Genomic DNA, 13,327 nt, shown 5'->3' with positions numbered 1-13,327 from the left:
CACAACTAAGATTGAAAGGACAACAACTTGACTTGGAAAAAAGACTTGGAAGTACACACTGCTCCCCAAAAAAGTCCTGTTCCCCTTACCCAATTAAAAAAAAATCTTAAAAGAAAAAGAATGTGCATGCTGCTGTAGTGGGTGGAGTGTTCTTTAAATAATATATTTAATTATAGACATAAGACTAAAACAAAGGTAAAAAGTGTCACTCAGAATATATTTGTATTATTTTGTAGGGTATCCGATGGACATGTGTCCCATTTGGGAGACCACCTCAGGGATGATGTAGATGTCTGATCTCTGCACGGTACACCTGAAGCTGAACAATAATGAATGCCAACTATAAATATGTGTGTGTGTGTGTGTGTGTGTGTGTGTGTGTGTGTATTTGTATATGGTTACAGAAAGTGGAGTACAGTATTAGGAATAGAGACAGTGGAAATGTAATGGCTCTGTGCGATTTCAGAAGGATAGTGGATGGGGGAGGGGGGTTCACACAGTGTGAGGGATATAAATGATAAACGTCTAAGTATTGCTTTGTCTTGTGCACCTGAAACTAATAAAATTATATTAAAAAAAAAAAAAGAATTTGTCTTCATGTGGTCTGATCCTGCATTTCCAGTACGGTAGCCACCAGCCTGCTCTTGAGCCTAGAACTAGTGCAAATTGGGATACGCTGTAAGTATACAATGCACACCGCATTCAGAAGACTTAGGATGAAAACTAAAGTAGGTGAAATCTCTTATTAATAAAATTTTAAAACAATGGTTAAAAAAAAGAATATATTTGTATTTATGTCCTGATATATCTGTGTAACTTTTCTATAGGGGATATATTTATTATATATTTATATGCTGAATATACAGAGGGTGCCAAAAAATGTATACATACTTTAAGAAAGGAAAAACCTGTATTAAAATTGTAATACTCAATATATACTGATAACAAAAGATGAATACAAGTCACATTTGACTTCTGCAATTACAAGAGGTGCTCAAAGTGGTTACCATCCGCGTGCAGACATTTCTGAGCCTGGTGAACTACTGCTTGAGCAACGTTGACCAAAGTGTCCACTTGTATTGCTATGCATACCGTTTCAATTTCTTCCCGAAGTACTGCCAATGTAGCTGGTTTTCTACAGTACACCACATCCTTTAAGGTCCCTCATAGGTAGAAGTCAAGGGGTGTTAAGTCAGGAAAACATTCTCAAATTTCAAATACTACTTCAAAATGGTCTTGTGCTCCTCGAATGGCAACTGTGTTTCCACCCTTTTCTTTGATTGTCCTGCCTGTCGCATGATGATGCTAGCATTCATTTGATTAACGCCATCTTTTGAGTGACCGTCTTACTACACATGGCTACCATAATTCAATTAAACTTCAAAAAGTAATACATAGATAACATCGCTTAAAATGTGTATACATTTTTTTGGCACCCCTCGTATATACTAAGTCATGGGCATGCCCATCTTTAAAATTAATAAATACTGCCTATTTCTCTAAAGAAGTTATGATTTTCATTCTCGCTAGCAGATGAAATTCCCATTTCTCCAAATCCTCACCAACTCGCCAACTTTATTTTTCCAAAAGAGGTTTGTGAGATGGTATCTCAATGTAGTTCTGGTTCACATTTCCCCAATTACTGAGGACGAACAACTTTTCTTGTGTTTATTGATAACTTATGCTTTCTCTCTCGTGAAATACCTGCATATGCATTTCACTATTTTTCAATTAGCCTAGTTGAGTTTTTCTGACTGAAAGTTTGTATTTTCAAGATACTGATCTACTATTGTGCTGGTTATCAGTTTATTGCCTCACAGTTCCAAACTCAACTTTTAGTACCTGCTACAATGGTTTGGCTTCTAAGCATTTTCTTCTTTACAATGTGATGTTAAACTTTTCAATAGGCTTTTCTTACTGGTCCTGGTGTGGTGTTTTGCACTTTCTTCCTCCTACTACATGCTGTCCAGCAGAACATTCTGTGGTGCTCTGCCTCAGCTATGAGAGCATGTAATGATCCCTTGGCAACTACGCAGCCCAGCAAGGCGAACTGGATACCTTCCCAGGACAGACAATGTGAACTGCTGGGTAGCCAGGTACCCAGAAAAACAATGAGAAATTTTGGCAGGCTGCCAAAATTATAGTACATCAATAAAATAACACATAGCTACAATACTAATATAAGGAGTCTTCATGTGTGAAAGGTTCTCTGGGATAGAATGTATTTTCCAAAATTGCCCACCAAAATATATCCCATCTCATATGATCTACTTATGACATGACAGTGTTCCCATCAAGATGTAAGTGCCTAAACCAATAGGAAGTGGCAGGAGTGAGATTATGTGACTTCCAAGGCTAGATATTGAAGCATCTTTATGGCACATTGTATTTTACAAAGATGGCCATAATGTATTGCATTCTACAAGCTCTTTTGCTATAAGGTTCATTGAGCTGTGACTGCCTCAACCACTGGATATGAAAAACTGATATGTGATTTCTGAGGGTTGATCATAAAAAGCACATGCACTTCCACCTTGTTCTCTGGGACACTCTTGGCACCCAAGCCACTATGCTAAGCAGCCACATGGAGATATGACATAGAGGTATTTTGCATAATGGCCCTGTTTGAGGTACCATTGAGAGCCAGAATCAATTACCAGATACGTGAGCAAGTCGTCAGACAAGTGAGTCTTCAGATTATTCCAGCCTTCAGCTATCAAGGGACCCGTAGCTTTCAAGCCACCCCATGTGAAGCTGTGTGGATCAGAGATGAGATGTTCCTGCCAAGCCCTGTCCAAGTTTGTAGATGTGTTGGCTAAATAAATGATCACTGTATTTTAAGCCAAGTTTGGAGTGGTTGTTATGCAGAAATAGAAACTGGAAAGACTGCCAACATATGTAAGTGAAAAAGCAACGCATATTTTAAAAATAGAATATACAATTTATGTATTTTTAAAAAGCAAATGGAAAGACTACCTTCTAGGTACGTACATATATTTTCGTAAAATATAGTTTCATATATATACCTGGAAAAATTACATAAGTGGGTCATTTCTTGATGGATTTGCAGTATAGCCTGGGAATTGTTTGGTAATTTGAGTCATGGGCTGTTGCAGGCTATTGGGTTTCATTAGCAGTACATTTCCCTCAAAAACTCAGTAGGCTTTCAAACTATTTTGCTACTGTTTAATTAGAACGCCAAAGCTCTTTTATATAGTTTTAAGCTAGATGATTCCTTTTGCTTTCTGGCCCCTTTGCATTCATTTTTCCAGCCCTTTAAATGTTCCCAGGCAATCATCCTGTACATCCCCAGACCATTAAATACCTCCTTCACTTTAGTGACTATTTCATATCTCTTTTAACCCCCAAATCTTTCAATCCCCATAACTTTCACCTATCTTTGCTTACTTCATGAAAGCACCAAAAGAAGCAAAGGAACACTTCCCAAGACTTCTTCCACCTCATTTACTCATTTTTCAGCATCTGCACCCTATATTCTGTCATTGTATTACCAGGAGTAAACTTTCCACGTTGTTACCTAAAGCTATTCCTTCATCCACTAAATCTTACCCATGTAAGGGCACTGCTCCAGTGAATCTCCCTTCTCTGTCTGGAATCATTTTCACCCCTCTACTAGATTATCCCAATCAGCCTACAGAATTGCTATTACTTCTTCCATCCTGAAAACAAACTCCTATTCCTATTGCCACACTAATTATTAACCTATCTCTATTTCCGCTAGCAGCAAAATGCCTCTAAGTATTAGTCTCTATACTCATTGTCACCAATTTCTAATCTCGTATCAGGCTTTTACTTCTACCACTCCAAAACACACAAAGACCCTTGCTCTTCTCAAGGTCAATGATAACATCGATATTGCTAAATCCAGTAGCCAATTAGCAAGCCTATTATGTAATCTGCAAGCAGTATTTGATACCATTGATCATCCTTCCTTTGACTCACTTTCATTTGGCTTCTGTGATACTAGACTGTTGGTTTTTCCTTCCATCTCACCGATCCTCCTTTCCACCTTTGCTGGACTTTTATCCTTAAACTCTTAATGTGGATCAGTCCTTGGTGTTTTTCTTTTCTCTCTCTACACTCAGGTCCTTAATGATCGTAACCTGCCTCATGATTTTAAATAACTACCAAATTAATATAATTTACAATTACTTATTATAATAACTACCAAATTAATTTCTAGAACAGTGAAAGCTAGAACACCCAAGTGCTTACTCAGTATTGTCATTTTGTCTAAAAGACCTGTCTAACTCAATCATGTTAAGAATTGAACTCCCGATCTTCCCCCACAAACCTGATGGAATTGCACCTTTCCCCATCTCAAGCTGATGAGAACATCTTTCCAGTTGCCTGGGACCAAAACTTTTGGGTCAAAGTGAATATGGGCTTTTCTCTCTCACACCCGACATCTAACCCCTAAACAAAACTTGCTTGCTCTATCATATTTACCATATATCTGGACTCCCACCACTTCTCACCATTATTATCCTGGTCTAAGCCACTGTCATTTATCTGAATTAATGCCACAGCCTCTTACTCATAGCCACTTAATTTTTTTGTTTTGTCTTTAAACACAATAGCAGCATGTCAGATCATGTCCTCTGCTAAAAACTCTCCAATGGCTGCATTTACCTCAGAATAAAATCCAAAATGCTTACAATGACTTACAAGGCCTTATAAAATATGACAATTATCTCTCTGACCTCACTTATTAATCGCCCTCTTGCACAAACCTTTAAGATGACTTCACTCACATTCCTCAATTATACTAGCATCATCCCATAGTCCCACAGGGCCTTTGTTCTAGCTTTTCCCTCTGCCTGGAATGTTCTTCCCTTAGATAACAACTGACTTACTCCTTCATCCCTTCAAATCTTTCCTTCTCTGTAGTCTACTCTGATCATTCTATTTCATATAGCAACCTAAACTGTCATATCCCCCACAACCCCTTTTGAATGACTTTCCTTCCCATAACACTTAGGTTCTAACATACTCTACAATGTATATTAGTCTATTTCCTCCTGCTAGAATTGTTCATTGATATATCCCAAACACCTAATAGAATGGCTGGAACACAGTAAGCATTTAATACGTAAGAACAATAGGTTTTTAGAATAGGTTTGGGGAAAGCATTTTAAACTTTTCTTTCCTAGCGACTCACTGCCTTTGCCTGGATGGGTAATGGTCTCATTTCTTGTTTAGGCTGCCACTTTAAATCCCTTAAGTGGCTTCAGTTAAAGATAATCAGTTTGGCATTTTGAAACTCACAATGCTCAAAATTCTGAAATTTACCATCAACCTGAATTGAACACCTGCATCTCTCAACAAAGCAATGTTGCTTTCAATGTTTACTAGCAGCCTCTGCAGCTCACACTACACTAAATTTCTTTCACAGGACATCATTACTGAATGCAGCAAGAAGCATCGAACACATACATTCTGAATCACTACTACCATTTACCCTAACACTACAGCCTTGACTGGCACAAGATATGCCTTGTGAGATAGAATGGGAGGGAGTCTGACCAAATGTCTTATCTATAAAAACAAGAACCTTGAGTTTTCTAGCCTGAGGTGGGTAGATCCTCATTCTGCATAACCTTAAGACAATGCCACATTTGAGATTTCTTTTATCCATGGCATTCCATATCCAGGTATGAAATTTTATATCCTTAATAATTTTTAGTGTTAATAAGAAAACGACAACAGCCTCAACAAATAAGTTTATTTTTATATAAAGAAATACAGGAAGCAGGCAGACTAGAGATGTTATGGCTGTTCCATAAAATCAGCTGAGGAGTATATTTGTTCTGTGTTTTTGCCCTATCATCCTTAACATCCATGCTCAAAGTTCCCATTGAACTGCCAGAGCTGCAAATTAAATGTCCACATTGTAGGTAGGGGAGAAAACAGAAGTAGACAAAAAAGGATTTCTTAAATGTCCTACTTATACAAATACCAGTTCTATCTTGTTGATCGGCAAGGGAGGCTGACATAGGTTTTCAACCAAGAACTCTGTTACTGAAAGAAGAGAAATGGATATTGGGTAGAGAAATAGCAGTCTCTGACACTGACTCTCATTTTTTCATTGCAAAATAGTCTGTGATGTCAGTTTTTATTTTTAGTTTAATGAAAAGCTGTAAATCCAAGTTTTTAAAAAGTTCCTAGTAGAAAGGTTTATTTTGGCTACCCATTTTTTAATTTCTAAGTAATATTCTTGAATTGTGGTAAGAGATAGAAGAAAATATGAGTTTTGGGGCTTTGTTACAATTCACACCTTTCCAACAATCCACTGATTAAATCTATTTTTATTTATTTATTTATTTTTTTACAGTATGAATTTTCTCTTATAGCATATGGGAGAAAATCTGAATGAAGCTTTCTCACATTTATTATGGCATACAGTGATCCCATTCAAATAATTGGAGTTGTGTTAATGAAAGATTTCTCAATATTCTTTATACTAGTAAGTGTCCTCCTTTCATGCAAATTCTTTAACACTATAGTGATAGCCAATATTTGTGATATGCTATGTTCAAGGCACTGTTCTAAGAGCTTTACATGTAATAACTCACATAGTACTTCCAAGAATCTTATAAAATATTATTCTTAGGTTTTTTTGCAAACTATTAAATGAAAGTAGAGGTTAACTATCATGAGAAATGTCACAAAGGAAAGCAACTGAGGGTCAAGATAATGTTGAAAAAGACGTGCTATGGCTAAAGGCCTTCCTATATTTACTACATTAACAAATTACTGTCTATTAAAATTTGCTAAAGTTTAATAGGTTTCCAGTAATAGGTTTTTCTACATGGGTTACATTATATTTCCCCATGTAAATTCATGATGCTAACTAAACTTTATGAGGCAAGTGCGCTTCCATATTCACATTTTAAGAATTCTTTGATGATAATGGATTGACCAGAGAAGGCTCTCTATATTAACCACAAAGAATTAGATAATTCATATAAAAACTTGTGAGCCATGAGTAAAGTCTATCCCACATCCCTTATATTCAAAAGATTTCTCACTGATATGAATTCTCTGATGTTGAGTTAATTGTGAACCACGAGTAAAGGCCTTCCCACATTCCTTACACTGATATGGTTTCTCACCGGTATGAATTCTCTGATGTCGAGAAAGATGTGAGCTCTGTGTAAAGGCTTTTCTACACTCTTTGCATTCATAGGGCTTCTCACCAGTATGGATTCTTTGATGTAGAGTAAGTTGAGAACCATGACTAAATGCCTTCCCACATTCCTTGCATTCATAGGGTTTTTCTCCAGTGTGAATTCGCTGATGTTGAGTAAGTTGTGAACCACGAATAAAGGCTTTCCCACATTCCTTACACTGATAAGGTTTCTCCCCTGTATGAATTCTCTGATGCTGTATAAGTAGTAAGCCACGAGCAAAGGCCTTCCCACATTCATTACATATATAGGGTTTCTCACCAGTGTGAAGTCTCTGATGTTGAGAAAGATGTGAACTCTGAGTAAAGGCCATTCTACATTCTTTACATTCATAGGGTTTCTCACCCGTATGAATTCTCTGATGTTGAGTAAGCTGTGAGCCACGAATAAAAGACTTCCCACATTCCTTACACTCATAGGGTTTCTCACCAGTGTGAATTCTCTCATGTTGAGTAAGTTCTGAGCCACGACTAAAGGTCTTTCCACATTCTTTACATTCATAGGGTTTCTCACCAGTATGAATCCTTTGATGCCGAGTAAGGAGTGAGCCACGATTAAAGGCTTTTCCGCATTCCTTACATTGATAGGGTTTCTCACCAGTGTGAATTCTCTGATGTTGAGTAAGTTGTGAACCATGACTAAAGGTCTTTCCACATTCCTTACATTCATAGGGCTTCTCATTGGTATGAATTCTCTGGTGTTGAGTAAGCTGTGAGCCACGGATAAAGGCCTTCCCACACTCTTCACATTTATATGGTTTTTCACCAGTATGAATCCTCTGATGTTGCATAAGTAATGAGCCACGAATAAAGGCCTTTCCACATTCTTTACATTCGTATGGCTTCTCCCCATTATGAATTTTCTGATGTTGAGAAAGTTGTGAGCCACAAATAAAAGCTTTCCCACATTCCTTACATTCATAGGGTTTTTCACCAGTGTGAATTCTCTTATGAAGAATAAGTTGTGAGAGCTGAGTAAAGACCTTTCTACATTCTTTACAGTCATAGAGTTTCTCACCAGTATGAAGTCTCTGGTGCAGAGTAAGTTGTGAGTTCTGAGTAAAGGCTTTTCCACATTCTTTACATTCATAAGGTTTTTCACCAGTATGGACTTTTTGATGTCGGGTTAGTTGTGAACTACGAATAAAAGCTTTCCCACATTCTTCACATTTATATGGTTTTTCACCAGTATGAATTCTATGATGTAAAATAAGTTGTGAGCTCTGAGTAAAGGCTTTCCCACATTCCTTGCATGCATAAGGTTTCTCACCAGTATGAAGCCTTTGATGAAGACTGAGCTGTGAATCACGACTAAAGGCCTTCCCACATTGCTTACATTCATAGGGCTTTTCTCCAGTATGAATACTCTGATGTTGAGTTAGGTGTGAGGCTCGTCTAAAGGCCTTCCCACATTCCTTACATTTATAGGGTTTCTCAGTAGAATGATATCTGGGATATTGAGATAAGTAAGTATGCTGGTTGAAAATGGACATTTTTTCATATATGATCATTCCTTGCCTGAAATATTCCTTCTGATTTTCCAATGTGCCTCTGACTTCCAAATAATCTCTGGAACTGCACTCCTTAAGATCATAGTTTTCAAGCCTGTCACTCATTTCCCATTGGGATAATTCTGTGTCATAAGTGTCCTTTTTTGGAGATAACTCCTTATTTGCACACCTTGAAGGCAAATCTGAAAGATAAGAGCACAGTAAAAAATGTCTGTTGTCATTTCAGAAGAAATAGAACTTTCATTGTAGAAAATACTATACACGAAAATACACATAGGGAAATTATGTTTTTAAAATATTATTTACTATGACCTATAATAGTAATACCTACTTACCTTTCACATCACAATCTGCTACATTTATAGTTTCATAAAACAATACCTACCTGTTTTCCATTCTAGTTCTATTTCTGCCTCTCTCCCCTCCTCTCTTCCTCTCTCTTTCTCTCACATACACACACGCGCACACACACACACAGTCAAAACTCACTAAATTGAGTCAAAACTCACTAAATTGATGTCTCACACACGCACACACACACAGAGTCAAAACTCAGTAAATTGATGTAATTGTATTTTAGTGATGTCAAAACTCACTAAATTGATGTGTTATTACCTACAATTTGAAAAAAAATATTAGCTTAGAATGATCTCATACATTACAATGTGAAAATGGCATATGAGAGATCAGAGAATAATGAAAACTCTACTAAGAAGATAAGGGAAGAGATTAAGAAAACTTTTTAAGTCAGTAGTTCTAAAAATGGTGGGGCTCAAAACCACACCTGGGATGCTTGTTAAAATTAAAGATGCCCAGATACCACACCAGACTAACTGAATCTGAATCTAGTGAATCAGAAAAAGAGCATGGAGATCTCTGGTTTTAATACTTTCCACCAACTGATTCTGATTCAGATTGTGATTTGCTATCTTTTAAATGGCTTCCAAATTAAACTTAGAATAAAATCCAAATGACTTCCATGACTTTGACAAAGCTTTTCATGGTCTGGTCCCTACGTATGTATCTGATTTCCCCATGATTCTTCTCTTCTTTATTCACTATTTGCCAAACATACTTGAGTTTTTTTAGCTCTGAAAAAGTCACAAATCCAATTTGAACTTACAAGTAGTTAGAACTGCTTCCATGTCTTTGGACTGCTGTTTATGAGAAACTCTACACAAACTGACTCTTTCTCATCCTCAGGTCTCAATTTAAATATAAGTTCCTGAATTTTAAACATCCATTTCTGGTATCAGGATGCTAGGTAACACAAATTAGACAAAATACAAAAGGCATTTGACTGAAGGCATTTGAGAGTTAATATTGGAATAAAGAGTTAATGGGATAAAAGTTGAAAAATATGAAAACCCAGAGAAATACACTGAACACTTGGGGCCACTTTTCTACTTAGGGAAGTTTTATATCTATAAAAGGTAAATGAAAGGTGGAGAAACTAAGAAGTATTTTAGATCATTTCATAGGGCTTGGCAACAATAACTGGAGAACAGGGCCCAACATAAATTCTCCATACTTTGGGAGGGGAACTCTGAGGGCTGCAATGAGGAATAAGGGAGAAACAGTAGACCACTCTGGGCAGGGTCTGAAACCTGAATCATATTTGAATCATCTCAAACCCAGAAATTTGGATTAAGGTAATTCAAGATTGCTTGCCATAAGCAAATCTAAATCTTCACTGAAGATGTATAAGATCATCCAAGTCTTCAAATTACTTTTGTAATTTTTATTTATAATGTCTAGCACTGAATAAATAACTAGGTGAATGAAGGTACAAGATAATTGAAAAACAAGAGAAAAAACAGATAAAACAAACAGACCTATAAGGGCTTAACTCATGTATCCACCACCACAGTAATGCTACACAATAGTCTATCACTGCTTAATACTCTTGTGATGTCCCTTTGTAGTAAACGTCTCTTCACCCTAATGGTAAATGCCTGGAAACCATTCATCTGTGGCTTCCCCAGTACCTTCTTATAGATGTAAATAAAAGTATATCCATACTAAATCTAAGATAAAAATGGAAAAAGTATATACACCTCTCCAATTGCCTTCCTTTCCCTCTAGCATAATACTTCCTAGGGACTAGGCTTGGTTATCTTCCTTAGTTCTCCCTATCCTTTTCAATCAAGATAACAAGTGCTTTTGTTCACTTATCTTGACTTCAGAGTCTGTTTTGTTTCTTCATGCCTTGTCTCGTGTCTTCTCTTATTTACTCTCTTATCCAAATCCAATTCTATTTGTTCATCCCAGAAGAATATCTTTATTATTTCTCAGATACTGATACAGGTCAAAGACATAATGAAAGGTTTCTAAAATCTTAGAGAATGTTAGGGATGTTGGAGAGAGAATGTTAGGGATGTTGGAGAGAGAATAAAAACCAATTGTTGAATATAAGGGAAGGAGTCTGGAGTAATGGAGTTCCAGAAATTCTATTTTAAAAAGAGGATGCTGGGGGTAAATATAGATAAAGAACTCAAAAAGTCTCATACACTGGGTAAAAAAGGTGAAGGGATTAAGAAATATAAATTGGTAGTTACAAAATAGTTATAGGGATGTAAAGCACAGCATAGAGAATAGTTAGTTATGTTGCAACAACTATGAATAGTGCCAGGGGGCATTAGACTAATTGTGGGGAATCACTGCATAAATTATATAAATATCTAACCACTATCCTGTACACCTGAAACTAATATAAAATAATACTGAATGTCAACTGTAATTGAAAAAAGAGTAAATAATTAAAAAATAATAAATTTACTGAAAAGTTTAAAAAAAGAAAAGGTTTCATACACTTGCTAATGGGAATGCAAAACAGCATAGCCACGATGAAAAAGAGTTTGGTAATTTCTTAAAAAGTTAACCATATACCTCACATATGACCCAGCAGTCACACTCATAGATATTTACACTTATGTCCAAACATTTATACAGCAAAGATTATAGCAGCTTTATTCATAACTGCCAAAAATTGGAAACCCATATGTCCCTTAAAAATGTGAATGAATCAAACTTTAGTATTTCCATACAATGGAACACTAGTCAGTAATTAATGAAAACAAACTATTGATTCATACAACAATATGGATAAATATTAAATATATTTTACTAAGTGAAAAAAGCCAGACCCCAAAGGCAACATATTTTGATTTCGTTTATGTGACATCCTGGAAAAGGTAAAACTGTAGGGATGGGAAATATGACAAGTTTCCATAGGCTGGTGAGGGGGAAGGGATTGGCAACAAAGGGGCAACACGAGGGAATTTGAAAATGTAATGGAACTGTTGTGTATTATGACTGACAGTGGATACACTTGATATGTAGGTGGTACATCAGATTTCCTGAAGAACACCAAAATGTTGAATAAAACATGATAAACAAAAATTCTAAAGTATGCCAAGCTTAAATGAAAGTAAAGAAGATCCACAGGGACCACAATGAAGTAAGAACCAGAAACTAGAATGGTAAACATGATTTAAAGCCACGGCTACCTTCAGAACATTTACTGACTTCAATTGCCTACCTTTGTATGTTAATGATATTAAAAAAAAAAAAAAAATCAAAGAGACAAGGCTTTGGGCCAACAATACTTCAGGGATTAGAAAAAAACTTCTTCACAAAATTGTAACCTTCAAAGGCCTACAGTTCACAGGGATGGGAAAATAAAATCCTCTGGCCTCAAAGGAAAATGACAAGAACATCATAGTCTTGGCCATTTTAAGAAATTTTACTTTTATTCTGAGATGGGAAACCATTGGAGGGTTACGAGAAGCTGCATGAAAAAATATGACTTTTGGTTAAAAACAAATTGTTTTAAAAGTGAAAAAATAACAGATAGCAGGAAAATATAGAAGCTGGGTGGACACAATTTAGGAGGCTATAGCAGTAATCCACATGGCTCAGACAAGATGATTGTGGAGAAAGGGGTGTAGAAAGTGAGATATCTATCACTGGATTCTGGATATATTTTGAAGGTATAATGAAGAGGATTTGATGATGGATTGAACATGTTACATGAAAAAGAGAAGTCAAAGAAAAGTCTAAGTATTTTACCTGAGTGTCTGGAACAATGGAAGTGCCATTTACTGAGAATTTCTCATTGTAGTAAGAGCAGGTTTGGGAGAGAATATTAAGAGTTTGGTTTTGAACTATATGATATCATAAAGATATTGAGTAGGCAGGTATACATACAAATATGGAGTTCTGGTAAGATACTTGGATTAGGTATGTACATTTTGGAGTCATCAACAAATAGATGTCATTTAAAGCTATGGGATTTCATGAGGTTGAGGGAGAGTCTTCCAACACTAAAGAAAAAGGAAGAAAAGGGAAGAAAAGAAAAGGGATGTTTGAGGATTAAGCCCTGAGGCACTTCAACATTTCGAGGTCAGGTAGATGAGAAGGAACCAGCAAAGGAGATGAAGGAGCAGCCAATGAGGATGGAGAAAAATTAGGAGAATGTGGAATCCCAGAAGCCAAGTAAAGAAGGGTTCTGGTTTTGAGGAATGATCAATTGTATCAAATAGTGAGAGATGAAGTAAAATGATGGTTTTTAATTTAACAAAGGCTTCAAGATAGAAGATCTGAT

At 36.3% G+C, this 13,327-nt stretch overlaps 1 protein-coding gene across 3 annotated transcripts in view; it reads right to left on the bottom strand.

Moving 5' to 3' along the window:
* Positions 1-5,731: 5,731 nt before the first annotated feature.
* The window catches only part of LOC109457196 (uncharacterized), a 30,772-nt gene continuing 23,176 nt past the window's right edge, over positions 5,732-13,327 (bottom strand). For all 3 annotated transcript variants that reach the window (XM_019749903.3, XM_019749902.3, XM_019749905.3), the window contains one exon: positions 5,732-8,903. In XM_019749903.3, coding sequence (XP_019605462.1) covers positions 6,985-8,903 — 1,919 coding nt within the window. In that variant the 3' untranslated portion in view covers positions 5,732-6,984. The remainder of the gene's footprint in view (positions 8,904-13,327) is intronic.

The sequence above is a fragment of the Rhinolophus sinicus genome, chromosome 8 (assembly GCF_057876585.1).
Source record: "Rhinolophus sinicus isolate RSI-liver-muscle chromosome 8, RSI-T2T, whole genome shotgun sequence".
NCBI classification, from domain to species: domain Eukaryota; kingdom Metazoa; phylum Chordata; class Mammalia; order Chiroptera; family Rhinolophidae; genus Rhinolophus; species Rhinolophus sinicus.
The sequence above is the reverse complement of the archived record's forward strand: the minus strand, read 5'-3'. Positions and strand labels throughout refer to the sequence as shown.